General features: G+C 58.1%; 2 protein-coding genes across 18 annotated transcripts in view; one reads left to right on the top strand and one right to left on the bottom strand.

Moving 5' to 3' along the window:
- Positions 1 to 5267, top strand: part of Rere (arginine-glutamic acid dipeptide repeats) — a 385951-nt gene extending 380684 nt beyond the window's left edge. For 10 of the 12 annotated variants that reach the window (XM_004863671.4, XM_087214426.1, XM_004863673.3 and 7 more), the window contains 5 exons: positions 15 to 231; positions 548 to 1271; positions 1945 to 2091; positions 2399 to 2579; positions 2740 to 5267. In XM_004863671.4, coding sequence (XP_004863728.2) covers positions 15 to 231; positions 548 to 1271; positions 1945 to 2091; positions 2399 to 2579; positions 2740 to 2773 — 1303 coding nt within the window. In that variant the 3' untranslated portion in view covers positions 2774 to 5267. The remainder of the gene's footprint in view (positions 1 to 14; positions 232 to 547; positions 1272 to 1944; positions 2092 to 2398; positions 2580 to 2739) is intronic. The other 2 variants (XM_004863672.3, XM_087214427.1) reach the window with 1 other exon arrangement.
- On the bottom strand, positions 5103 to 26090 carry Slc45a1 (solute carrier family 45 member 1). Of its 6 annotated transcripts, none has more exons than XM_087214429.1 (10): positions 25718 to 26090; positions 21443 to 21857; positions 20792 to 20884; positions 19903 to 20127; positions 16838 to 17574; positions 14765 to 14918; positions 14060 to 14236; positions 12998 to 13203; positions 8671 to 11000; positions 5103 to 8544 (listed from the first exon to the last, which is right to left on the bottom strand). In XM_087214429.1, exons 2-9 carry the CDS (start codon positions 21831 to 21833, stop codon positions 10734 to 10736), a joined length of 2250 nt encoding a protein of 749 aa, XP_087070555.1. In that variant the 5' UTR covers positions 21834 to 21857; positions 25718 to 26090; the 3' UTR covers positions 5103 to 8544; positions 8671 to 10733. The 6 variants fall into 6 exon arrangements, with proteins under 6 accessions (XP_087070555.1, XP_004863734.2, XP_021099055.2 ...); XM_004863677.4 differs by having other exon boundaries at positions 25692 to 26089; XM_021243396.2 differs by having other exon boundaries at positions 12998 to 13281; positions 25718 to 25904.
- Between the last annotated feature and the right edge of the window lie 636 nt (positions 26091 to 26726).

Raw genomic sequence — 26726 nt, 5'->3', positions numbered from 1 at the left:
CGAGGCCTTTGTAGGTTCTACAAGCACCTGGACCGGGGTTACAACTCGTGCGCACGGACAGACCTGTACTTCATGCCTCTGGCTGGGTCCAAGCTATCCAAGAAGAGGGAGGAGGCCATCGAGAAGGCCAAACGGGAGGCAGAGCAGAAAGCCCGAGAGGAGCGCGAGCGGGAGAAGGAGAAGGAGCGGGAGCGCGAGCGGGAGCGCGAGCGGGAGGCTGAGCGGGCAGCTGTGAGTCCCGCGCGCTGGGCAGGCGTGCAGAGGGCGACGTCCAGCAGCCGGCTGCCTGGGGTGTCCTCACGATGGGCGTGGCCACCCCTGCTGCTGGGGTGGCTTGGTGTCCACCTGCCCGGAAATGCCGCGCAGGGCACATAGTGGGCTCTGGCCTTCAGGCTCACAGATGGGCACAGGCCCTCTGGGGCGCCAGGGCGAGGTGCAGGCGGGGCCCTCACAGCAGGCCACAGTCAGGGTGGAGGGCCGGAGCGGGCCGAGGCGCCTCTGGAGCTCCAGGCTCGGACAGCCCGCCCTCACGCCCTCTCTCCTTCAGCAGAAAGCATCCAGCTCTGCACACGAAGGCCGCCTCAGTGACCCTCAGCTCAGCGGTCCAGGCCACATGCGGCCCTCCTTCGAGCCGCCTCCAACCACCATCGCCGCCGTGCCCCCCTACATCGGGCCCGACACCCCGGCGCTGCGGACACTGAGCGAGTACGCTCGGCCCCACGTCATGTCTCCCACCAACCGCAACCACCCCTTCTATATGCCCCTGAACCCCACTGATCCCCTGCTGGCCTACCACATGCCCGGCCTCTACAACGTGGACCCCACCATCCGGGAGCGGGAGCTCCGGGAGCGGGAGCTCCGGGAGCGGGAGATCCGGGAGCGGGAGCTGCGAGAGCGCATGAAGCCGGGCTTCGAGGTGAAGCCCCCGGAGCTGGACCCCCTGCACCCAGCCACCAACCCCATGGAGCACTTCGCACGGCACAGTGCCCTCACCATCCCGCCCTCGGCCGGCCCCCATCCTTTCGCCTCTTTCCACCCGGGCCTGAACCCCTTGGAGCGGGAGAGACTGGCCTTGGCAGGCCCCCAGCTGCGGCCCGAAATGAGCTACCCCGACAGACTGGCCGCCGAGCGCATCCACGCCGAGCGCATGGCGTCGCTTACCAGTGACCCCCTGGCCCGGCTGCAGATGTTCAATGTGACTCCGCACCACCACCAGCACTCCCACATCCACTCGCACCTCCACCTCCACCAGCAGGACCCCCTCCACCAAGGTGGGTGCTCTGCTGGCAATGGGGACACGCCCACGGGCAGGGTGTGCCACTCTGCATCCAGCCCTGGTTCCCGACAGGGCTTCCGTGTGCACCCGGCGCTCAGGGTTCTTTCTGTGTGAGCGCAGGCAGCCCTGGGCTCAGCCAGGCCTCAGCTCTCAGAGCTGAGCCCAGGAAACTGCAGCAGCCTTCCCGGGAGGCCAGAGTCTTAGACTGGGCACAGGCCGAAGGGCAGCGGTTGGTGCTCCCTGGGAAGCAGTACAGGCCCTTGAGACCTTTGGAGCAAGGGATGTCCAAGTATGGCACTGGGCCAGCCAGAGACGCTGTGGGTTGTCATGTAGGGGGAGCTCCTGAAGGCCAGTAGACCAGCCAGCCCAGGGACAGCCATCCTGGGCCAGAGGCAGCACTTGCCTGGAAGGCAGGCTGTGGTGCAGATGGCGGCTAGAGGGACCCACTCAGCGAGGAGGGAGGGCACAGCAGAGGCTGCCCCACCTCGCACTCCCAAGGGGCCACAGGCCAGGGGTTGCTGGTCAGGGGTGGGCAGTAGCAGAGGAGACTGCAGCAGCCCAGAGGTTGAGGGTGTGTACAGCCAGCTTGGCCAGGGGACCGTCCTGGGTCACTCACCCACTTGAGGAGAGATGCCGAGAGCGCCATACCTGGTCTCTCTCCTCTCTAGGCTCAGCAGGCCCAGTTCATCCCTTGGTTGACCCCCTGACTGCTGGCCCTCACCTGGCTCGCTTCCCCTACCCACCCGGCACCCTCCCCAGCCCTCTGCTGGGTCAGCCCCCCCACGAGCACGAGATGCTGCGCCACCCTGTCTTCGGTAAGTCACCCCGGAGGCTGGCTGGGGTCTGCTCTGAACAAGAATAGATTTGCACCCTCCGAGTGCCAGGGTCCTTGTGGGGTCGAGGCAGGCTTGGAGTGAGGACTGTCTGCAAGGGTGTGGGGTTTGGGGGCCAGCCAGGGCGCTGCTGCAGCCTGCTTCCTCCCGGTGGCTCTGGTCTGCCAAGGCAGCTCCACCTTGCAGTTGGGCAGGTGCGCCCTCCCGGCCCCTCTCCTGGTCACTGTGCACTGCCCTCGTCCTGGACGCTCCCTGGCTGTGTGTGCAGCAAGGTGTCTGTGCTCCACAGGCACCCCCTATCCCCGAGACCTGCCTGGGGCCATCCCACCCCCCATGTCGGCAGCCCACCAGCTGCAGGCCATGCACGCCCAGTCAGCTGAGCTGCAGAGACTGGCCATGGAGCAGCAGTGGCTGCATGGACACCCCCACATGCATGGTGGCCATCTACCGAGTCAGGAGGATTATTACAGGTGAGGTGGCGGAGGCCGTGGGCAAGGGTTTGTGGGTATAAGGAGATGCCCAGGCCGTGTGCCTGTGGCCTTGGGGTGCAGGCAGGGTCGTGCAGTGGGATCCAGCCTGCGCATCACCTACCTGGCCTGATGCCTGATTGTCTTTTTTTCTTCTTTCCAGTCGACTGAAGAAAGAAGGTGACAAGCAGTTATAAGTTATTTATTTGTTAATGCTGGCTGTGGAAACTCCAATTCTTGGGGGGAGAAACAGGACTTTTTACATACAGTAGGAACTGCAAAAGCAAAAAGAATATCTTCTAAAGATTTCTTTATATATTTAAAAACCCCACAACTAAAAATGTATCACATAATAGTGTTCGTTTGTCGAGAGGATTTCCTGAGACTGGTTTGGGTCTCCCTGCATGACAGTCCCCCAGAAACGTAGTGAGTTCCGGACTGGGCTGGACATCCGAACCCCTGCGACCTCGGGGTGGCTTTGTTCTCTTCTGGATTTCTCAGTAGGTGCTAGAACCTGTCACACCCTTCACTGTGCGCGCAGACACCGGGTCGCATGGGCTCTGGGCCCACGGGTTTGCAGTTAGGCAGTGTATGAGTTTGGAATCCAAGAGCTATAATTTTTAAAAAATCTTTTATTTTAATACATTGTAGGAAATCTTCATAATTTGAGAAAGTTCTGCAGCATGGCTTTTATGTCTGTAAATAAATATCTAGAACAGCCTTCTTTTCCTTCCGCAAACTACTGTTCTATTTTTTCCAGCCATGTCACTAATTATGAATTCCTACCAGCTATTGACAGAATACAGAGTTGATTTTTTAATAAAAAGTTATATATAATTATCCCTTTAATTAAAGGGAGCCGATGGGTGTTACTAATTACATACAGGCAGGAGCTTGGGATAGGTGCAGCCATAGCATGAGCATCCGGCCGGGGCTAGCGGGGCGGCACGACAAACTCCTGTCTGCTGCTCCAGGCCCTGTGCCCTTGAGCGTGCCTAGCCGAGGCGCGGCCCTGTGAGCACAGGCCTCTTCCGTCGTGCACAGGCGTGCCAAGTCCAGTGTTCGTTTTCCGGTCCCTGCTGCCACCGTGTCCTGTCTTGCGGGATAGAAGGCGCATGTTTAGTGTGTCTGATGGTAGATTTCCTTACAGAGTTCTATGCACACACATTGTTCTGGATACATTGCCTTTTTAATACTCTGAAATGTCCATAAACAGTCAAGAAAAACCAAGAAAACGATTCCATACAGATATCTCAGCACAGGAAAGACCCAGGACGTAACGCTTGCCAGAGGAATTAGAATCTGCCCGCTCGTGCATGTCACCGTCCGGATCTCCTCGTGGCAAGGCCTGAGCCCTCGTCCCCACCACAGACAGGCTGCTTCTGAGTGAGACCCGAGGTGACTGTGGCGTGGGTCTTGGCCTGCGTCTCTGGCCCTGGGCAGGCTCAGACACAGTGACCCACGCTGGACTGGGAAACCACTCAAGTCCTGCTTGGCCTCCGAGGAGTAGGAACAGGAGGAGTCCCAGCCGCAAGCCCACTGGCGGAAAGCAGGCCCAGCCAGCAGAGAGCCCAGCCGCCGCCTCCTGGTCCCGGAGCCCTGTACTTCCCGAAGCGGAGTGGGGATGGCCAGGGCTGTCAGCATCTGTGGGGCCTCTCCCTATCCCCAGACTCCTGAGAGCCCCTTCTGCTGTCGCGTGTGTCACATCCAACAAGGGCCTGGGGTTGGTGGGCAGGAGCGGTCCAGCCTGGGCCCAGGTGCGGGTGGAGGAGGCCGAGTGGCCCCCGGGCCCCAGCGGGTGCGCACTCAGCACCGGGTTCTGGACTTGGACCTGTGGCACGGCTCTCTCTCTGGTTTCTATCAGAACCACACTGGTTTCAGTTGGGACAGGTAGGGTTGTTTTGTTTGTTGAAAATGTTTGTAGTTTGGTTTTTGTTTTGTTTTTCTCTCATTCCATTTCTGCCTTAACTTTAGTTCCCTAGGGGAGGCAAGTTCAGATTAACCCTTCGTTGTCAGACTTCCAGCTCCTGGGCGTGGGGCATTGTGTCCGTCTGGGGGTGGTGACCAGCGCTCAGGCTCAGGCTGGCCCCTGCCCGTGCCCTGCCTCTCTCGCTCTTGTTCTTTCCCCCTTTTGGTAGCGCCCGACACCTGCTATTCAGTTGAACCTTTGTCTCCTCTGTCACCCATGTTTCCAAAGAAGAGAAAGTGACACGCCTCGAAGTCTGTGCTGAAGTCCGTCTGAAGGTGTCCTCTCGTTGCGTTTCGGGTTCTCCGTACCCCGGTGAAGCACTGAGATTCCCCTTAAACACAGCCCAGCCCTCGCCCACGACTGTGCTTGTGTAGGAGGCCCGGACCTCCGTGCCAGCCGTGATGCCCGGCCGCCTGGTTTCCTTTGGGTTTTCCTTCGTTTCATTGAGGTTTGGTTTTGCTTTCTGTGTTTTGTATGTGTCTTGTTCCATGTGGTCGAGGTTGAGCTTCACCTTTCATTGCAGCAGCAGAGCAGAGTGTACATTCTGATTTGCTACGTTTCTATATATCTTGAAGCTAAGTGTATATAAGTAGTTCGCCATGAGATAACACAGTGTAAACAGTAGACACCCAGAATCGTGACTTCTGTGTTCTCTCCATTTGAGTATTTTGTAATTTTTTTGAAATATTTGTGGACATAAATAAAACCAAGCTACACTACTACACCCGTGTGGACCAGCACACTGTCTTGTTCCTGGGGCATGGGGGGCCCTGGGGTCCGCTGCTCGCTGCTCGCTGCTGTGGGCGCCCGCTTCCTCCCCGTGGCTTCCAGGAAGACCCGGAGCTGCCTGTCTGGGAGGAGGTTTCGTGGGTGAGTCCCCTTGCTCTGGGGGGTGCGTCCCAAGCAGGAAGATTGAAACCTTGAAACCGGCGTGGAGAATGCCACCCCTGCCAGCTCCAGACATGCCTCCTTCTCTGCAGCCCCTCGGGCCTCTCCCAGGGGCAGTGGCACAGTTGGCCTGGAAGGTCTGGCTGTGGCCACCAGGAGGCAGTAGTCACCGGAGGGGGAAGCTTTGTCACCAACCCTGGGAATTAGCCGGCCGCTTCATCTGGGAGCTGGTGACGGGTGTCCGGTGTTCTGAGGGCAGGGGCAGAGCAGCCCTCGAGTCATTGCCAGGGTCTGCCCTGCAGATGGGAAGGCATGAGCAGGTGTGTCAGTGGCCCTTAAGGCAACTCCTGTGTTTTAGATGGCAAGGGGCCCGCCTGGCGGCTGGGGTGACCAGGGTCTGGGACTGGGTGAGGCTGGGGGTGGCACCATGCGGTTCTTAGTGGCGTAACGATTCCTGTCCCTATGGTGAGACTGGGTATGAGAGGTTCCGTGGGCCACCTTGTGGTGGCCTCGCCGGGACTATGGGCTGCAGAAACAGGACAGCTGCTAGGAACAGTCCCACTGCTTGGTACATGGCTAAGGAAGCGGGTTCTGCAGCCTGGTGCCAGCCTCCAGAGGAGTGGGGTTTCCAGTATGCGCGGGATGAGGGAGAACAAAAGGTGCTGGACCTGGGGGTGTTCTGTTCAACAACCAGCAAGGTTCCCAGCGCGGAATGACCTGCATATCCAAGATGGGAATCCTCCCGATCCGCTGCCACGCGGGTACAGCTTCAGATCTCCAGTGCTCCACAAGCCCACGTAAAAAGTGTGGCCGTTCCTCAGGCCTCACTTGGAGGAAGGGCGACATCTGCTGGGCTGGCATCCACCAGCTGTCCCAGTGTGCCCTCGGGCTCTTGCTCTGGGAATGGAGCCCCTTCTGGTCCTGCCGCCAGTGGGTAAAGGGAGTGTGCGTGAGGTCCGGAGCCCGAGCACAGTTCTGCGATGACCTCCGTAAGGGGGCCCTCGTGTGGCACCACTGGGTGAATGAAGGTCACAACCAAAAGGTGAGATTGCACTGTAGAGATAAGCGGTGGTGCCTGCCCCCTGTAAGCATGGTCACAAGTGTCCGGGCCCTCCCGAGTCGGTGTGGGGAGCTGCAGGATTGTACGCACAGCTGCTGATGAATTAGGGCCAGGGTCAGAGCCAGGACCTTTTGCATGGACACAGGCCGGGCCACAGCATGAGCTGTTACTCCATCCTGTGAGGAGCCAGGCCCGTTCCTGAACTCAGAGCTTCCGAATCAGGTGGGACCCCTTTCGCAGACACCCGGGGGTCAGGCCAGTGGGCTCCCAAGCCAGGCCAAGTGCCTGTCCTGCTCGGCCACAGAGCAGCCCCGTGCCACTGGTGCCTGGAGACACAGAAGAGGCTCCCTCTGCTTCCCAGGTGGGCAGTGTAGGGAGCCCTGGTTGGAGGCAGGGCTGCTGGGAGCTGCTGCAGCCACAGGTGGAGCACATGGCCCCCAGGTGTCCAGGAGCAGCCTGTGCAGAGCTTCCACCAGCGCTTCCTTGGGACTGCTGCCCTCCGTGTGCTCACGGGCGCGTCTGCTCCTTGGAGGTCTCAGCCCCAGGCTCCTTTGCATTTGTGCTGTCTGGGTTCTCGGCCACCCCAGGATCTCTGGCAGCCCCAATTCTGGGCCTGCATCTTTGCTTCTCCCCAAGGTGGCTGATTTAGCAGCTGCTGCCAGGAGTGGCAGTTGTTTCCTTTGGGCGTAGTTGGCCCAGGCTGCAGAAACTCCCTGTGTCCTGCAGGCCAGCTCTGCACGGGCACCCCCACTCCCTGCCCTGGGCACCTCATTACTGGACCAAGTTCCGTGTAGGGCAGGCACCTGCTCCACAACTACTTGGCTGGATGGACAGATGGGTGGGTAAATGGGTGGATGGGTGTGCCCTGCCAAAGGTGGGCCCTGGGTGCCCGGTGCCCTTGGGTTGTAGACACAAAGGCCCAGAAAATGGGACCTTTTACCTGATCCTGTCCAGGCTTACTGCTGACACCTGCCTTGCCTCTCTGCTGCCCTGTGTCCTCAGCCCTGGGGGACACCATCCTTGGGATCTGCTTTACAGCATGGCCCCTGGAGACTGCAGGGTAGGAGTACCGTGTGGTGAATTAGACAAAGTCAGGACTTCAGGCAGTCTTTTAAGACCTGTCACCGAGGGGGCCCTCCTGAGGCTACCGAGCTGTGGGAAACCCGAGGGAAGCCGTAGTTTCTGTGTGCCTGGCTCCTTTTCACTCCCAGAGCCTCTCACAGTTCCAGCAGGGCTCTGCCGCCAGCCCCAGTGCGGAACGGGGTGCACTCCCGCTCCTGACCACCAGGTGGCAGTGGTGACAAAGCCCAGAAGCCTGTGACCCAGGGAGGCCCTAAGCGGATCCTGGGAGAAGGTGTGGATCTGATAGGGAGCAGCGAGAGGCACAGGGCACAGGGGCAAGTAGACAAGGGGACAGAGCCGGGTGTGGGGGTGACAGGAAAGGCGTGTACAGGGGCGGGCGGGGTGCCAGCACCCAGGCTCCTGTGTTGTGAGGAAGCAGAGGCTTTGGGGGACGGAGCACGGAGGGCCCTTCTCTCGCTCGTATCCGCAGTGCCCTGGCTGCGTGCAGCAGGCGCTCAGTAACGCTCCCTGAGCGGAAGAGGCGCCCTCCTGGGCTCTCACCACGGGCTGGGGCCCAGGACCACGGCGCGTGCGTGCCCGGGAGGTGCCCACCGCAGGCCCTCTGCTCCAGCCTCTGACGTGGGGAGTGCTGGTGCCACCTGGCCCATCCCGGTGTGCCCAGGGGCGGCTGAGAGAAGAAGGGAGCGGAGACCACAGGCAGGGCTCCAGACGAGCCACTCCAGCCGGGAGGGGCTCCCGTTTCCGCGGCACAGCTTTTGCTCTGGGGCTAGTGGCCTGAGAGGGTGAGCCAGCAGGCACTGGGCAGGAGCTCTTCTCTCCATTGCTGCCCTTCCACCTGGAATGAAGGCCTGCTCCCTCCCAGCACGCCCAGGGCCCAGCCTGTGGGGAGGAAGCTGCCACCCCGGGACCTCACAGCCCTGCGTTTGCTCCAGAGCGGGGTTCTGCAGCCGGACCGGGACTTGACGGATCTGTAAAACAGGGTCACGAGGGCCGGGGATTTAGCTCAGTGGTTCTGACGCCTGCTGCGCAAGCGCAAGGTCCCAAGTTTGATCCCCGGTACCAAAAACAAAACAAAACAAAACGGATCACGATACCTCCTTCACATGGGGTCGGGAGGATGGAGCTGCTGACGCTGCAGGCCTTGTGGTCTGGGCACGGGGCTCTCCCAGAGGTCCCCACACAGTGTGGGTGCAGGGCAGATTCCCAGCGGCAGCTGTCATTGGCGCAAAGAGAAGCAACCTTTGTTCACCTCCAAAGCTCTGGGGAGAGGGCCCAGGACTGACAGTCAGGGACCATCTGGAAACACCAGGAGGCTGGGGCCCAGGGCCCCAAGGAGCTGAGCCATCTGACAGGGCAGCAAGCATCAGCGACACGTGACTTGGGATGCCAGCCCCGCCTCTGGCTCAGACACAGCTGGAAGGCAGAGGGGACCCAGTGACTGCACCGGGCAGGAGATGGGTGGAGAGCCCGGGCTATGCAGGGTCCAGAGAGAGGCCCTCCCCAGGAGCTGTGGTCAAGGCGGCCCTGATGGGGCAGCTGTGGCCCGGTGGGGAGGCGGCCAGAGTGCGCCACGGAGGCCATGGCTCCTGCCTGGCGTCCCTAACCAGTCACAGAGCACACTGCTATGGCACCACCAGGAGCTGGGCCCTCCTGGAGCTGGTTGCAGGTTCAGGACTCCTGATGCTGGTGTGACAGGGGTGTCTCCCTGGTCCCCAAACACAGGACTGTGCTCTGAGGTGCTGGGGATGCATAGCCCCAGCCAAGCTAGGTTCCCGCACACGAGGTGCCCACTGACCTGGCACGGTGGCACCGCAGTGCAGGAAGTAGCTTCGGGCTCACATGACCGAAGGGGTTCAGAGGCCACCAGTGAGTGCAGCTGCTGGGGCCCTGGCCTGAACTCCAGGCCCTCAGTGCCCACTGAGTAGTGATGGGTACAGAGGTGGGGGGCACAGCCTGGCCCTACCCAGTCTCAGCCCCTGGCTCCGAGCAGAGCTGGCAAGGGTGAGCAGTGTTTTCTCCACTGGCAGAGGCCCACTTCCGGGCGTCTCAGTGCTCGGTGCCGGTGGTCCCTCCCTCCAGCACGATCGTCAGGACAGTGCCCCCTGCCCAGCTCAGCAGCCTTCACCCTCGCTGGCCCTGCCCCCACCCCATCTGTCCCTCTTCCTCTCCCATCGGTTCCACAGGGTGGGGACTTGTTGCTCAGAGCTGGGTCCCAAGCACATGCCACACACAAGGGCACAGGCTGGACACCTTCTGGGGAGATGGAGGGGTGGGTGGGAGTGTGCCCATCTCCCTGTTGCTGACACAATCCCTGAGATCAACAGGAGGGAGTGTTCTTTTCACTCGAGGGTTCAGTCCCTGGTCACTTGGCCCTATTGCTTTGGGCCCGTGGCGGCACAGGACACTAAGGCCATGCAGGAAGCTGCTCGCCTTGTGGCAGCCAGGAAATAGAAAGAGGGAGGGTGGGGCCTCCAGATCCCCAGTGACCTCACTTCTTCCACGAGGCCCCACCTCTTAAGGGTCCCCCCACCTCTGAACTGCACCAGGGGCTGCGTGCCAAGCTTCCAACACGTGGGCCTTTGAGGGATATTTCAGTTCCAAACTACAGCAGGTGGGTGGAAGGAAGGATGGGCAGATGAATGGATAAAAGATGGATAAAGAAGGCATGCATGAATGGGTGGATAGAAAAATGAGTGGATGACGAATATACACTGTAACCCTGTGTGATGCAGCGTGCGGTCCAGTGAGCCTGGCCTCTCCTCCCGTCAGCACTGCTGGCTTCTGGGGCTCCGTAAGTCTGTTTGGGGGCCTGTCCTGTGTGTTGTAGGGTGTTTGCAGCACCCCTAGACAGCAAATGAACCCTGCCGAATTGTGACAATCCAAAATATCTCCGGCCACTGCCAGATGTCTCCTTGCAGATAGGAAGGGGTGGCACCATCAGCCGGGGCTGAGAACCATGGAGCTCCACCTTCATAATCTCCCTGCCCGAGTGCCCAGGGAGAGGAGCTCAGGCCTCTGACCTCGCACCCTCTGAAAGCCTCTAGAAGCCCCAGGCTTTGCTGCTGTCCTTTATTTTACCCGATATTTACATTCCAGTGGAGCCTGGCCCTGGATCTCTCAGGCGCAGGCACAAGTCCAGAGTCGAGGTGTCGGGTCGTCAGACATTCAGCAAGAGGGGCTGGTGCTCCTCGTCTCCTGCGTCCCCAGCGGGGATCTCGTAGATGACGAACAGGGAGGAGTAAACACAGCCCAGGAAGGACATGAGGCTGGAGAAGTACATCACGCCGCTGGCACTGCCCACGGCCAAGGTCAGTGGCCCCAGGACCAGGGAGACCAGGATCTGGGCCAGAAAGTACTGGCAGCTCAGCAGGGAGATGTCCATGCCCATTCCGCGCCGGCTCCCATCTGTGCCGGATCCTGCAAACTGCCAGAGCAGGGATGCGCTGGGTGACCGAGCTCTGTCTCCACAGGCCTAGGAGACCCGAGTGACCACACACAGCGCCCCTCCTCCCAGGGTCACTTGGGGGGGGCTCAGCCAGAAGGTCCCAGTGTTTGTGTTCAGAGAGAGGACAAGAAGGATCCATGACCAGTGGGGGGCGCCCCAGAGGGAGCCCTGCCCTCTCCTGCTGCCTCCCAGGCACTGCAGGGAGGACCACGGGACCTCACCCAGTGGCCACTGTGTCAAATCAAAGCCACGCCAAGGACACTGGCACCGTGTGCAGACAGCCATGGCCCTCTGGGACTCAAACCAAGGTCTTCTCAAGGGTGTCTATGTCCTGGTAACCCTAGGGCCCCCTTGGCCACACCCAGCTGGGGCCTGTGGGGCACTTCCTGTGGGCACCGGGTGGGCCCTGGCCCTGGCCCAGAGCTCCATGCGGTCAGGTTGTGTAGAGCCCATGGGGAGGCGACCCATGGCCCCAGACAGGAGCAGCCACAGCCACAGCCACCACCAGACACCCGGCCCTGGTCCTAATGCCCAGCTGCACCGGTGGAGGTTTGCTCTTCAGGGAGAACCGAGCTCAGGGTGGCTGGCAGAGCTGATCGGACCCCAAGCCATTTAAACAGATCAGGCCAGGCCTGGGGCAGGGGCAACGGTGAGCAACCGAATTAAAAGTGGGTGCCAGACACTTGACAAGGGATTATTTCCCCCCTTTTCCTTTCAGCGCTGGGAACTGAACCTATGCTTGCTAGGCAAGAGACAAGCACTCTGCCGCTGAGCTACCTCACAGCCCTTTCACTGCCTGAGTCATAGTCTGGCTAAGTTACCCAGGCTGGGATTACAGACATGCACCACCATGCCCAACTGAACAGGGTGATATTTTAATGCAGTATTTAGAAGTTTCAAAGTTATTGTAAAAAAAAAAAAACTCATGGTGGGAGCACATGCCTCTTAATCCCAGCACTCGGGAGACTGAGGCAAGAGGATTTCCATGAGTTTGAGGCTAGCCTGGGCTAAACAGTGAACTCAAGGCAAGCCTAGACTACACAGTCAGACCCTGTCTCAAAACAAAAACAGGGCCGGGGATTTAGCTCAGTGGCACCACACCTGCCTTGCAAGCACAAGGTCCTGAGTTTGATCCCTGGTACCACAAAAAAAAAAAAACAAACCAAAAAATTCATGGTGAGAATGCTACTTGGCCATCAAAAGGGACTCGGTGTGTACACAGGCTCCACCTGGATGAGCTGAGAACCACTGCTAGGTGGCATCTATGTGAAATGTGACTGGGAGGCTGCCCATGGGGCGGCTAAGAGGGCCGATGGTGAAGGTTTCTTCCTGGGGTGACACAGGCCTTCGAACTGACTGTGGTGTGGCTCTCAACTCTGGGCACCTAAAACCCACTGCCTCCGGGTGAGTGGCGCTGGACTTCGGAGTGTTATAGCTCACGCAGCTGGAGTGGAGAGTCCATGCTGAGTAAGACACAAAAGGAACAGGCGGCTTCACCCTTACAGTCTGCCGGGGCTCCCCGCAGTGCTGCTACGGAGCATTGTGGCTTAGCATTCTGATCTTCCTCAGCACGGACATTTGGCATTAACCCTGACTTTTCTTTTTTCCTGTATGTACGTGTGGTGGTGGGGGTACTGGGGGGTGAACCCTAGGCTTTGCACTGAGGAACATCCCCAGCCTTTTATTTTTTATTTTGAGACAAGGACTCACTAAGTTGCTCAATTGCCCAGGGTGGGATCCAATTTGAGATCCTCCTGTCTCAACCTCCTGCATCCTGGGATCACAGGCGTGCACCTGGCATTCGCTGAGGTTTTAAAGGTCCGAGTGAGTTAACACGCCACTGAGCTTGGGTGCTGAGGTTCTGGTGGCCCAGAGTCTGCTGTGTGCACCCCTACGTCTCCCAGGGTGGTGGGGTGGCCCGGAGGTGGCTGCTGGGGAGGAGCCAGGGTGGGGTGCGCGCGGCTCGGGGCGCTCACCGCCTTGCTCTGGTAGTAGTCGCAGAGCAGCGAGTAGGGCAGCGTGCACAGCGTGGAGAACAGGACCCCGTAGGTGGTGCAGAGCGACAGGATCACGTAGAGGTTCCTGGACAGCGTGGCCAGCCCGGTGCCCAGGCCGAAGGCGAGGTAGGCGATGAAGTAGAGGGTGCGGGTGCTCAGGCAGCCCTCCAGCTTCTCCAGCAGGGCTGCGGGTGGGCAGGCAGGTGGGCAGTGAGTGGCCGGGCTCCTGCGCCACCCCTGGGACCTGGGGCGCTGGCTCAGCCCTGAGCAGAAGGCACCTGTGAGGCCTCAGGACACGGTGCCTCGTCCGTCCAGGCCCAGCAGGGTCCTGGCGAGGTGGGTGTGTGCTCCAGGCTGCCCTGTGGCCTGGGCTGGTTCCCGTCCACCCTGGTGCTGACAAGGGGACACCCACAGCTCATCCCTGGCCGGCGTCATCCTCACCCCATGATGGTGGGACAGCGTGGGTCAGATGGAACAGAGCCACCGCCCGCTCCTGAGGCACTGAGACCACACCCGGAGGCCACCCAGGGACACGCGAGTGACGCGAACAGCCCTGTGGAGTCCACGTGTGCGGTGCTGGGCACTGAACGGGGCCTTATGCGCCACACAGGTTCCCCCACAGGACGCATGCCCAGCCCCGGCTCTGCCTTCTACTACCCTGGTGCCCCCACAAAGTGACAGCCATCTCCTTGGGGCTCAGCCTCACTAAGAGCAAACTAAGTCACCTCTACGGCGTGGCCCGTTTTTGCAGGGCTCTGGAGTAAAGAACGGCTTTGGATTTATAACCGGTGAGGGAGGAGGAGGAGGGACATGAAGATTTTCTGACACCTGCTCATGACCGACCCCCGTTCCTTGGGACCTGCAGCTCTGGGAGCCTCGGGGGGGATGTGGCTGGTGGCTGCCCCTGGCCCGAGGTGGCCCTGGGCTCTGCCCGCCTGCCTCCCAGCCCAGGAGCTGCCAAGGGATGGGGAAGAGGCAGCGACGGCTGTGGCCCTTGGGCCTGTGTCGCCCAAGCCCGCCTTCCGGCCAGGCCGCAGGTACCTGAGTAGAGCGCGGCGCTGAAGGCGTAGATGCACATGCCCCAGCAGCCCATGGTCACGCCACTGCTGTACCTCTGGTACTCCTCAGACGAGTGCGGGGCCTTGGGGTCGCCCTGGAACACCACCTCGCCCATGAAGTCAGTGTAGAAGAGCAGCATCCCCTCGAAGGACAGCCAGCCTGGGGGAGAGGGCCGCGACTGTACCCCGCGCTTCCCATGGCGCCTAATGTGGAGCCCGGAGGGAAGCTCTGCAGAAGCCGGAGGCTGTCCTTCCGGATGTCTGTCTGTCTCGGAAGCTCGCGAGCTGTTTCTCTGACCACTGAGCCACTTCTGGATGCGGGGAGGCCGTGTAGACGGCGCCTCCTGAGCCCCAAGAGGTAACCACGCACAACTTCCTGGCCACCCAGAGGGACTAAACAGGCTCACTTCAGTGGTGGCAAACTGCCCATTGTGTGGCCTCGCCACCCTATGGCCAGGCGTGAGGTCCCAGAGCAGTTTGTGGGGCTCCACGCACAGGGGGACGAGGGGACGTGGGCTCCGCCACTTCCCCGGAGCTGTCCGAGAGCTCTGTGGCTGTCTCACTCACTTGCCCTGGGACGGCCACCAAGCCTGGTCCCCCCTGCTGGTGTCCGGGGCTGAGGAAGGTGGGGAGCCCCTGGAAGCCAGGCCCTGGGCCCATCCCCGGCGCCCGGGCCATGCAGGCTCACCCAGGAAGTGGTTGACACACAGGTTACGCAGTGCCTTGGGCATGTGGCAGATGGTGGCGCACAGGCGGCGCGGGGACAGTGGCTGCTCCCACTGCTCCCTGGAGCCCGTCAGCTCGCTCTCAAACTTCACACCGTTGAGCAGGATGTTTGCCACCTGCAAGGAGCCAACCCCCCATCAGTGTCTGGGAGCGGCCTGGAGGCGGGGCCCAGACCCCGCACCAGGCGCCTCCCTCCTCTCCTCTGAGACCCAGAGCCGCCACGAAGAAGGATTTCGGGGCCTCAGGAACCCAGGTCTGTGCCACATGGGAGGGGCTGACCCTGTGGAGAATGGGAAGAGCCGGGAGTGGTGGCACAGGCCTGTCTCTGGGAGGCCGAGGCAGGAGGACTGCAAGTTCAAGCTCAGCCTGGGGAGCTTAGTGACACAAGACCCTGCCTCCAAGATAAAAAATAACGTGGGCTGGGGCTGCTGCACTCTAACTCTGGAGCGACAGTTTAGGGACTAGATTGTTCCTCCTGTAAAGCTCCTGAGGCTTCTGGGACATGGTAGCTTACTATATTTTCTTGCTTGCTTGCTTTCTTGTGTTCTTTCTTTCTTTCCTTCTCTCTCTGTCTCTCTCTGTCAGGGTCTCTGGCTGGTCTTGACCTAAGTTGCCCCAAATGGCCCTAAACTCCGGGTCCCCCTGCCTCAGCCTCTCGAGTGCTGGGATGACAGGCGTGCACTACTGCACCCAGTATATGTCTACATCAAATAAGAGAATAACCTTCTTTTGACCTAATGTAGCCTCCTCAAAACCATGGTCGTGGAAGCTGGTGCAGCCTCACATATTGGTACACTGACAACAAGTCGGCCTTCCCGAAGGTTCTGTGCCTTCACAGACAGGCTGCTACCGGGAGGGCCTGAGGCCTGTGCAGCCTCCAGGGGGTAGCTTGTGTCAGGTGCTAGGATGGGGACCACCACAGCTGGGGGCCCTGGAAATGCTGTGGGCTACACTTTGTCATCTTCTTTCATGAAGACTCAGATTTGTTGCTGATGGATTCAGACACCCAAATCAACTGGGGTCTGGATGTTGAGGGAAAGTTCTAGAAACCAGTGAAAGGAACGCCATACTGTACCATACTCACCGGAGCGACAGCCCTGGCTGGAGCCACCTTTGGGAGATACAGCAGTGTTTATGAGAACTGGCACTTTCTTTCAGAGCCTGATGCCCAGCCACCCGATGGCGCCTAACGGGGGCCCAGGAGACACACTGTCATCTGTGACTAACACCCGTCAGGCCGGGACTTCCCGCCCTGACCATGAGTGGTGTTGAGGACTACAAACGCACTGTGTAGCAGGAGTTAGAGCAAGGACAAGTAAACAACATGGGACAAGAATGGAGAAACCAGACAGAATGAGGACGATTATGTCAAAACATCTGAAAACCAACAGATAAAGGTCACTATCCCCCAAGACCACCAGGCATAGGCAAACCCCAAAGTTTGCATCCACCCTTGCATCCAACCTCGTTTGCAGTTCTGACCCCCTTCCCAGTGGATGCCACGACACTTCCTCTAAAAACCCTCCCCTTCTTGGTTTGTGGGTGGAGTCAGGCATCCCATTGGGCCACAGTTCCTGTCCATCCCCATGTAGACCCGCCCACAACCCAAGGACCCTAAGAGACCCAGTGCTGCCCCTAGTGGGAGCCGTGAGTCCTCCCTGGCCGCTCCCGCTGCCCCTGCGGAGTGTACTTTCGCTTCTGCTAAAGCTCACTCTTGTTACTGAACCTGGAAACAAACCCCTGAGCCCTGCATCTCTCACTGATGACCGGGAATTTCCTTGCAGGTCCACTCTCTTCCTTGGTCATCTATGTCTTTCCCTCCCCGTTGTGGTACTGCAGATGGAACCCAGGGTTGCCCACCAAAGAGCTACATGCCCAGCCTTTTAACTTGTTTTGATTTTGAAACAGGGTCTAAGTCGCCAGACTGATCCCCCTGCCTCAGCCTCCTAAGCAGCTGGGACTGCAGCCCTGCACCACCATCATCTGTCCTCTGACTGCAGAGGGGACAGATGCAAGTCTCCACCTTGGCTCTTACCTGTTGGCTGAAGGTCACGTTCCTTCTCCTGCTAGTTTCAGGGCCGCCTCCCCCGGCTGCATCAGGGAGAGCCAAGGTCTGGGGTCTCTTCAGGATGCCAGAGGCCTGTGGCTTGGGGGCGTCCAGGGAGCCCACCCTCAGCACGTCCCCATCGCTGGAGGCCAGGCTGCTGTCCCTCCTGTCCAGCAGGCCCCGGTCCTGGTGATAGAAGCCTTCAGGGGCCCGGGGGAAGCTGACGCTGATGGGCGGTCGGGGGATGCTGCCGGGGAGGGCCAGGTAGTTGTCGGGGTCCCCCGTGAAGCAGTCGATGAGGACGCTGTCTATGTTGGAGGTGCCGAAGGAGGACGCGAACTCGCTGATGCCTGTCAGGGAGCTGTCCCGGCTGACGAAGCTGCCATACTTGGGCGTGAGCGGGCTGGGTGGGGAGATGGGCGTGGAGAAGCTGGCATACAGGCTGGGGGCTGCCTGGGCGGGGAGAGTGTCGCCCGCGGCCTCCTCCTGCAGGGCAGGCGGGGACGGGGGCAGAGCGAGGCTGGGGCTCTTCAGGGCCGGCCTCTTCTCTCCAGGGGGCCGCAGGGGCCGCTCGGGGATGCTGATCAGCGTCAGCACGGTGGTGACGCTCAGGGTGACCGCGGTGAAGATGTAGATGACGCGGAGCTGGCCCCCCAGCACTCTCCCAAAGCCGGTTCTGTCCCAGTGGATCCCGCCGACCACGTAACCGAACCCTCCTCCCAGACCTGGGGAGAGAAACGGGATGTCAGCACCCCGATGTCACCACAGCCACCACGAGGAAAGTCATGGCCACAGCCAGCAGGAAGTAGCTCCGGAAGGATCAAGACCACCAGGCTTAACAACCCATAGTGGACCAGGGACCCATGTCTCCTGGGGGAAACTGAGGCAGGAGGAAGGGTAGAGACAAGTGAGCAATGCAAAGCCATGGACATTTTGACACGGCTGCCACGAGTCCAGTCTTATCTCCATGGGCACAGACAGACCGCGGTCGGCGCTGACAGCCACCCTTGGCTTCCCTGTCAGCAGTGGCTGTGGGGCCAGTGCCTTCCGGCCCCGGCCTGGCTGTGACGGGGATGCTTCCCAGATGTCGCTGTTAACATGCCAGCGTGTGCCCGTGAGCACACACGCATCTCACACCTGCACGCACACATGAGCACACATTTGAGCCCTGTTATTTGCAGGTTCTGGGCTTGGGAACCCACGACTCCACTTTGTCACCCTAAAGCCAGTGCCAAGTGTTCTGCCGTCACCAGGGGACCGAACAGGAAAGGGTCTACATGCCCGGAGTCCTGTGGTCCCCACGGAGGCCCCGGGGTGGAGTCGGCCTGCTCCTTTGGCTCCTTTACGCCATGGCTTTATGAGGTCTACTTGTGCCCTGTGTGCTGCAGTTTTGCTACTGGTTTTACTGCCTGCAGGCCCCAAGCGTATGCGGAAGTGCCCAGTGGAGGGAACGTGTGTGTTAGACAGCGTCACATGGGGGCGCCAGGGTGCTGCAGGCCCTGAGTTGAATAGTAAAGAGTGGACTCTGTTAAATAAAGCATCTTCAAGCCAGGGATGGAGGTGAGGCTTGAAACCTCAGTACTTGGGAGGCTGAGGCAGGAGGGTCACAAGTTAGAGACCAAATCAGACAATTTAATGACCTCGTGAGAGACCTTGTATTTGGATAGAAAGGGCTACGACTTAGCTCAGTGTGAAGGCCCTGGGTTCAATCCCCAGTACCACAAAAAGAAAAAAAAAGTGTCTTTGGACAGAAACACATAAAACAAGGTTACATATTGATGGGTTTGATAAAAACATTGTGACCAGAGACTCACAGAAAGTAGCTGTTTCTCCTCAGAACAAGGGTCCCATGTTGGTTAATTCAGTGTTCATACTGACTTTTTATGAATACAACTAAGGCAAGTAATGAGAATCAACTGCACACAAACATTCATATTTACGCATCTATGTTTAAATACAGTGGAGCCCTCTTTTCACGAACTGAATTTGTTCCGCGATTGTTGGGAAGATGGCTACAGTCGGGTTTGACATCGACACCCAGTGTGGAGTTCGGGAACGGAAGCAAAATTCTGCCAAATGCTTCTGTTTGAGAAGCAAATTGCTTGCAAACAGAAGCGTCTGTGAACCAAAGAATTACTGTACAACATAGAGCTGTCCCTGTCCACGGGTTCCACACCCCTGGGCTGAACATACTCAGAAAAAAATCATATCTGTTTCGAATACATACAGGCATTTTCCCTTGTTATTATTCCTAAAACAATAGAGTAAAGCAGCTTTTTGCATAGCATTTGCACCACATTAAATATTATAAGTAACCTAGAAGTTAAAGTACCATTCATAGGAGGATGTGTGTAGGTTACGCATAGGTACTGGGCCTTTCTTTCTTTTTCTTTCTTTCTTTCTTTCTTTCTTTCTTTCTTTCTTTCTTTCTTTCTTTCTTTCTTTCTTTCTTTCTTCTTTCTTTCTTTTTCTTTCTTTGAGACAGAGTCTCACTATTGAAGGGCTGGCCTTGAACTCACTGTGTGGTCTAGGCTGGCCTCAAACTAACAGCAATCCTCCTGCCTCAGCCTCCTGAGTGGTAGGATTACAAATGTGCACTGCCACAGCCAGTTTGGGCCATTTAAATAAGAGAGTGGGGCATCTGTAGATTTTGGTATTTGCAGGAAGTCCTGGAACCCATGTTTTAATACACGGAGGCACAGCTAGACACACTCATTACACACGCGTGTGTACCCACACCGGATGTTACTGTCCAGACACAGTGTTTGAGGTGTATTTTTCAATCACTTCCATGTTTATCAATATATTTGAATTCCATCGATCAATTTATTTATCTAGCAGTACAGGGGCTTGAACCCAGGGCCTCTGCACTGAGCTACACATGGTTTCTCTAAGTCACTAAGTTGCCTGAGGTGGGCTCAAACTTGCGACTCTCCTGCCTCAGCCTCCCGAAGTGCTGGGATTACAGGCCTGTGCCACCACACCGGGTGTCATTTACTTAGTTTTAAATCACGGGCAAGGAGGGGCCCCAAGTGCACGCATCTGACACTCACCCGCCAGGAGGGCGTGGATGTTCAGGCCGCGGTCCTGGTCCGCCGGGCCGCACACGTCCATCATGTAGGCGTGGCTGGGGTTGTCAGCAGAGTCGGCGCTGACGTCCATCAGCACCACGCCGCACACGGTCAGCAAGATGCCCCACTTGTGGCTGGTGGCGGTGTCAGCCAGGGCTGCGCCGATGTCCCTGCCATTCAGCAGGAGCGAGAGGCCCAGCAGCGCCCCTGCAAACAGAGTGAGGGGTCACCGAGCCGTGCGGACTGCGGCTCCCTCCGTCCGCCGCCTGCGTCTAGGACCCGGAACTCGGAGTCGGTACAGAGCCTGAGAGGGGTCACCTGCAGACGCCTGGGCTCTAGACGCGGGGCAGGGCGTCCTTCAGCACGCAGAGCAGGAAGGAGGTGGGCTTCAGGAGCGCACTTTTAAAACTGCAGGGCTAATTCAGGACCTCTGTACCGAGCTGCATCTCCCGCACTTTTCTATCTTTTTGTTCCTGAGACAGGGTGTTGCTAAATCGTCAAGTTGCCCGGCTGGGCTCAAACTAGGAATCCTCCTGCCTCAGCCTCCTAGAGTACTGGATCACAAGCATGTGCTACTATCCTCAGGTTTAACTCATGGAAAAAAAGAGATCAAGATGATTTAATCTCAGGGTTAACTCAGGCTTGGGTTGGGGGCTCCTTGACACCCCAAACCTGAAGGCCTGAAGTTATCAGGGCACCTGCTTTACTCAAGACTTTTTTTTTAGATTTTCTTAAGAGGTAGTACTTGGGGTTTTCTTTTCTTTCATTTCTATTTCCTTCCTTCTTTTACCCCCCCCCCCCTTCTCTTTTTCTCTTTCTGCCTGCCTTCCTCTTTTCTTTTTTTGCATTTAATGTCCATGCCAAAACAGACCTATCGCCAGGACAAGAATGAAAGGGCGTCTCCTTCCAAACCTTGAGGTACACCGGTCACTCCAAGCACCCAACAGAGGCTGCAGCAGGAACCCTGAAACAGAGCAGACGGGGCTCACTGGTGGGTCCCTGGGCTCCTGGGGACACAGCAGCCTCCCTGGGCTCCTAAGGCTCCTGCCCACCTACGCACCAGGGCCTCAAAGGTGTAAGTCTGCGAGGACTCAGAGTCGGCAGCAAAACAGTCACTCAGCATCTCCTCAGCTTTCCCCCTTGGACCCTAAAGGCATGAAGCAGCCAGGACCTTCCTTGGGAATTTAGGAAACTCTAAGTCCTCTGGGACCCAAATCCCACTGATCTCTGTCCGTTGGATTCTCCAATAACTGGGGCCCAAGATGGCACAGTCCTTGGGATGGCTCAGCTCCCATTCTGTTGCCTGCTTTAGGTAAAGGAGCTTAAAAAATAGGACGGAGGGGTCATGCCTGTTTTCCTACAGCCCCACACTAACTAGAGGACCTTAACCCTTTTTCTTCCTTGCTGTCAGGACCTCAAACTACTCCGTGGAAGCTTCTGGAAGCACCTGGAATCTTCCGGAAGCTTGTGGACTCTTCTGGACTCTTCCAGGCCATATGCCTGGGGCTGAGCTGGGGCTTACCGAGGATGGGGCTGATGAACCACACCAGGCTGTAGAGCTGGTCGGGCAGGCCCATCTGCAGCAGCACAGGTGTCACATATGCTGTCTCCATGGCATAGCTGAACTCGATGCCGAACAGGACACAGCCGTTGAAGAGCAGCTCCCGGAAGGACCTCTGGGGGTGCAGGTCCCCAAAGTCCACCCGCTCAATGGGACAGGGGGTGTTGGGGGGTGGGGGTGGGGAGGGCCGGATGCACTTCCTCCTCTTGGGGTGGCGTTTGAAGTTGTTGGCCCGGTGGCTGATGTGACGGGTCACTGAGCCCGAGTAAGCCGAGACCTGTGACCTCCAGAAGTCCTGAGGAGCCACGCTGGGCAAGAGTGCCTCTCCCGGAGGGGTGGCCGGGGGGTTCATGGCAGGGGGGGCTGCTGCGCGTCCCTGCGAGGAAAGCCCAGGTGGGCGACAGTTACTCGGCCAGGGCCCGCACTGCAGCAGGGCACTGTGGCCCTGGTCTTCCCACCACCCTCCTTCCACACGAGAAGAGCTGAGGTGACCCGCCCGGGTCCCCATCAGACACCCAAGGAGACCAAAGTGGATGCTGTCTCCCAGGCTGGAGAGCAGAGCCCAGTGTCCGGGCCCCCACATGCCCTCCAAGGGGCACAGACAGGCTCTGTGGGGACAGGCACAGCACAGCGACCACCCACAGGCCCCATGGACGCCGGCAGCCATTTCCAGGTCCCAGGGGCCAGAGATGGGGACACCAGGCCGGGGACAGGGCACCCTGAGGGCTGGCTCACTGGGAGGGGACAGGCCTTCCTTCATAGGTGGAAGTCACAGCAGACTCCAGTCCATGGCACTTGTATTTACCCCTCTGCAGGAGGCCCAAGCCTTTTTTTTTTTGGTGGTACTGAGGATCGAACCCAGGGCCTTTGCACTGGGCTCATCCCCAGCCCTTTTTAATTTAATTTAATTTAATTTAATTTTATTATTATTTTTTTTTGGTACTGGGGATCGAACTTGGGTCCTTGCACTTGAGCAGCAGGAGGCGAAATCACTGAGCTAAATCCCCGGCCCCCTTTTTAATTTTTATTTTGAGACAAAGTCTCTCTAAATTGCTAAGTTGTCCCAGCTGGCCTTGAACTTGGCGATCCTTCTGCCTCAGCCTCCCAGAGTGCTGGGATTGCAGGTTGCCACTGTGCCTGGTTCTTGCTCAACAGCTGAGTGGGCTGAACACACGCCTTCTCCTTTCAGCATCAACCGGACACAAGCCATGTCCAGAAATGCTCTCTTTAAAGAAATCAGGCTGGGGTATGGCTCAGTGGTAGAACACTGGCCTAGCATGCAGGAGGCCCTGGGTTCCTAAAATAAAATACAATAAAATAATAATAAAAAAAAACGAATCAGAAAGAGGTGAGGAACAAATCTCCCCAACTTTAATGTATTTATTTTGAGCGGCTATGGCCATGGCCTAGGTAGGCATGGGCAGGGGCTAAGGCCCTTGCAGCCCTCTCCAGCCCTGCACCCCTCTGTCCCTCTCCCCCAAGTTTGCAATCTGTGCCTCCGACACCTGCTCCTGAGCCCCCACTGCCTGTCACTGCCGTGGAATAGTGTAGATCGCAAGCCCCAAAGGAACAGGTTCCAACGTGCTGACTTGCCTTCTAACCAGTGTCCATGTCCTGTGCCCAGGGACAAGAAAGCCGCTGAGACTGGAGGAAGGAGACAAAGCCCGACACAGAGCAGGAGGCCCAGGACCTGGCCTGACCTTTTGGACACAGCCCACCGCCTGTGCCGCAGAGAAGCAACGGACGACGTTCCTGGGAAGGGAGTCCCAAGCCAAGACAGCTTCCCCAACATCCAGAGGCTTCCTGATGACAACGGTTATCATTTCCCAAGGTAAACAGGACAGGCTTTCTCGCAGACTTTGTCTTAAGCTCCAGACAAAAGATTGTTAGACACCCATCTCCTATTCCACTTTCTGGCACAGTGGCTGGTGGGTGACCTCTTTCTGAGTCACTCTGATATTGCACACACCAAGAGTTGTATCCCAGACTCCTTCACCACCCTATGGACCCTTCAGAAGACACCAGTGATAAAAATGATTGGGTCTAGACACACCTTAGCAAGATTCAGAACAGGAGGAATAACTCCATTCATCCACGATCATCCACCCATCCAGCCATCCAACTACTCATCCATCCATTCATCCACCTATCCACTCATCCACCCATCCCTCTGCCCATCCATCCATCCATTCATCCATTGATCCCTCCTCCCTTACCTTCATTTATTCATCCATGCATCTGTCCATCTAACACACTCACACACCCTCCTGCCTATCCATCCACCTCATCATCTTCTAAGACACTGATATCACGGAGACAAAATAGACATAGTTCTTATCCCCAGGCTGGGTGAAAAAGTGGAAGAAAAGTGTACTAATTGGAATCACTCATGAAAGAGGGATGAGGGCAATCATTCCCGGCGCACCCCTGTGATCCCAGCACTCTGGGAGGGGAGGCAGAAGACTACAAGTTCAAGCTCAGCCTGGGCAATTTAAAGACTAGTGAGACTCTGTCTCCAAAAAGGAAAAAAAGTTCAGCGCAAAGGTTCAATCCCCAGTAGCGTGCCCACGTACGCACGCACGCACGCACACACGCGCACAGGCTCAGCCAATGGGCACAGTGGGTGTGGAGAGCACTAAGCCACAGGAAGGTACTGCCTGGTGACGCGGGCCTGCATCTGTGCTAAGCGGTGGGTTCTACCCCGAGGCGACAGGGAATGGCACAGCCAGACTCACTCTGCTGCCACTTCCATGCATGACTCATCTGTGACCTTAGAAATATGCCATTCTCCTGCGAGGCGATAACAGATGGACCTAAGGACGCTGTAGACAGCAATATGTCCCTTAAAGTACAGTTCCCGCAGGGTCGCACCATGGTCACGTGCTCGGGAAGGCCAGGGTTGATGCCTCTCACTCATTCAGCTCAGGTGCTGGCGAGGCCCCTTCCAAGCCCCAGGGCGCCGTGTCATGTTCCCTGGAGCTCCAATCACTGAAGCTCAGAAATGGAGCCCTGGGGTCTCGCTGACCTGCCCAGGCTGGCCTTAAACCTGCAGTCCTCCTGCCTCAGCCTCCTGGGGAGCTGGGATTACAGATGTGCACCACCGCGGGAGGCAAGGGAGAAGCTTCTTGACCCTGCTAAAATGGAAGTGGTGAGGAAGCCCATGCCTCTGCCTACATTCTGATCGGTCTGCTCCGATTTCCCAGCTCCCAGAATGCAGCCTGCAGCCCGGGCCCTGCGGAGCCCAGCGCCTGAACCACTGTCACCCCCAGCCTGCCGGAAGTCTCTGCCGAGGGCTCGCCTTCAATGTGACCGTCCACGTTACCATTTCATCTAATAATATGTGTATTTAAGTAAGTATCAACCTATATTCTAGAAGGTATATTTACTTTGAAAGAATATATGCTAAAAGAAGAATTTAAAAAATTCATGTTTAATGTCACCAGATAGTAAGTGAACCTGAAAGCTAGAACGATGCAATAGAACTTTAATACACTAACACAAACGTTAGCCAGCCATCTTTATCACACCAAACGAATATTTACTAGATCAAAAGAAAATGCATTCGCATCCCTAGACCCTCCGGCAGCTCTACGAGCAGCCACCACGCTTCTACGATACCGGGGGTGTTTGAAATGGGTCCCAGCCGGGCATGCTGGTACACTCTGGGAGGCTGAGGCAGGAGGATCCCAAGTTCCAGCCCAGCCTGGGCAGTTTAATGAATTAGCAAGAGGGCCCTGGGCTCAACCCCCAGTACCGCAAAGATAGAATAAAATATAGTAATGGATTCTTCAAACTGTTACGGATGTTTCAGTAGCTCATGGTTAATAAAATAAGCAATGTTCACCTAATTTGAATGCCTAAAACGATCCCACTAGGGTCCAAGACCATTTCCTGGTTCCCTTCTCGGCCCCTCCAGGTGGAACCTGCTCCCCACCAGAGATCTTGGGGGACTCCCCTCCCGGGATCCCCAGGGTGAGCCCCAAGGCTTGGTCCCAGGTCACCTAGGAGCTCGGCAGCTGCAGGGCTCCTCTGCGGCCCCCCCCCCCCCCCCCGGTCAGCCTGACCCCGAGGCCGCACAGCACCGGCAGGAGCGGGCCTGGGCCCCGGTGGTCGCAGGGCCCCGCGGCCAAGCCGCCCGCCTGGGCCTGCGCCGGCTCAGGGGCCAAGCCGGGCAGCCGGGGGAGCGGCGGGCGGGCGGCGGGCGCGGTACCTGCGGGTGCGGGCTGGCGGCATCACCTCGGCTGCTGCAGCATCGCTGGGCGGCGGGCGGGGCCGCGACGTCACCGCATCCCGAGCGCCCTTAAAGCGGCCGCCGCGCCCACCCTCTGGCGTCCGAGCCCGAGCGCGGAGGCGCTGGTCGGGTCGGAGACGTCCGGGCGGGCCGGCGCGTCTGGCCTGTCCTCTTCTGGGGAGAAACGCCCGCCGCCGTCCGCGGCCGCACGGTCGGCTCCGCAGAGTACACTCCGCCCGGTTCCCTGCTCACCGACCAAAGCTGCGGCGCCGCACTGCGCCAGCGCCCTTTCAGGGGGTGCGGCGGGGACCCCAAGTCCCCGCCCCGTGGAGCCACATTTTAGGGACAAAGATAGGTGTGAAGCAAGGCGGACTAAATAGCAGGAAGGGAGACAGCTGCGCCCTCTGAGGAACTCCAGTCGGGTTACACCCAGGAGCTGGGCCTGCCGTGGGCGGCTCTGACTAACAATGCCTGGGACCTAACGCTTGCCCAGGGGATTTAAGGGTTCTCAGCACAAAGACGTACATGAAAGGATGCACCTGCTAATTGGCTTGATCTAGCTCTTCAGTAATGTATATATACATATATCAGAACATCATGAGGACCGGGGATGCAGCTCAGTGGCGCTACCGCAAGCGCGAGCTCCCGAGTTCGATCCCCGGTACCAAAAACAAACCAAAACAAAACACATCATGAGCACAATAAACACAATTTTTGCTTGCTTATCAATTGAAAGATAAAATTTTTAAAAAGATAACTTTCCAGAGAAAGGGGTTAGGGGGCGTGGGCCCAGGAGAGGGAGCCGTGCCACTATGTTAAATTAGATTGCTAACAAGTCCCCACCTAGAAGGTGACATTGGAAGAAAAACACGGAGGGTGGACAGCCAGGTTGACAGGAGGTGTCACGTCAGGCCCGGGAAGGGACAGTGCAGAGGCCCTGGGGTAGAGTCGAGCGGGGCTAATCAAGTAGGGAGAAACCACATAACTGCAGCCTGTACTGAAATGACAGCCTCA

This window comes from Heterocephalus glaber, unplaced genomic scaffold, assembly GCF_053883595.1.
Source record: "Heterocephalus glaber isolate CG9 unplaced genomic scaffold, H.glaber_assembly_v1.0 deba00001447, whole genome shotgun sequence".
NCBI classification, from domain to species: Eukaryota; Metazoa; Chordata; class Mammalia; order Rodentia; family Bathyergidae; genus Heterocephalus; species Heterocephalus glaber.
The sequence above is the reverse complement of the archived record's forward strand: the minus strand, read 5'-3'. Positions and strand labels throughout refer to the sequence as shown.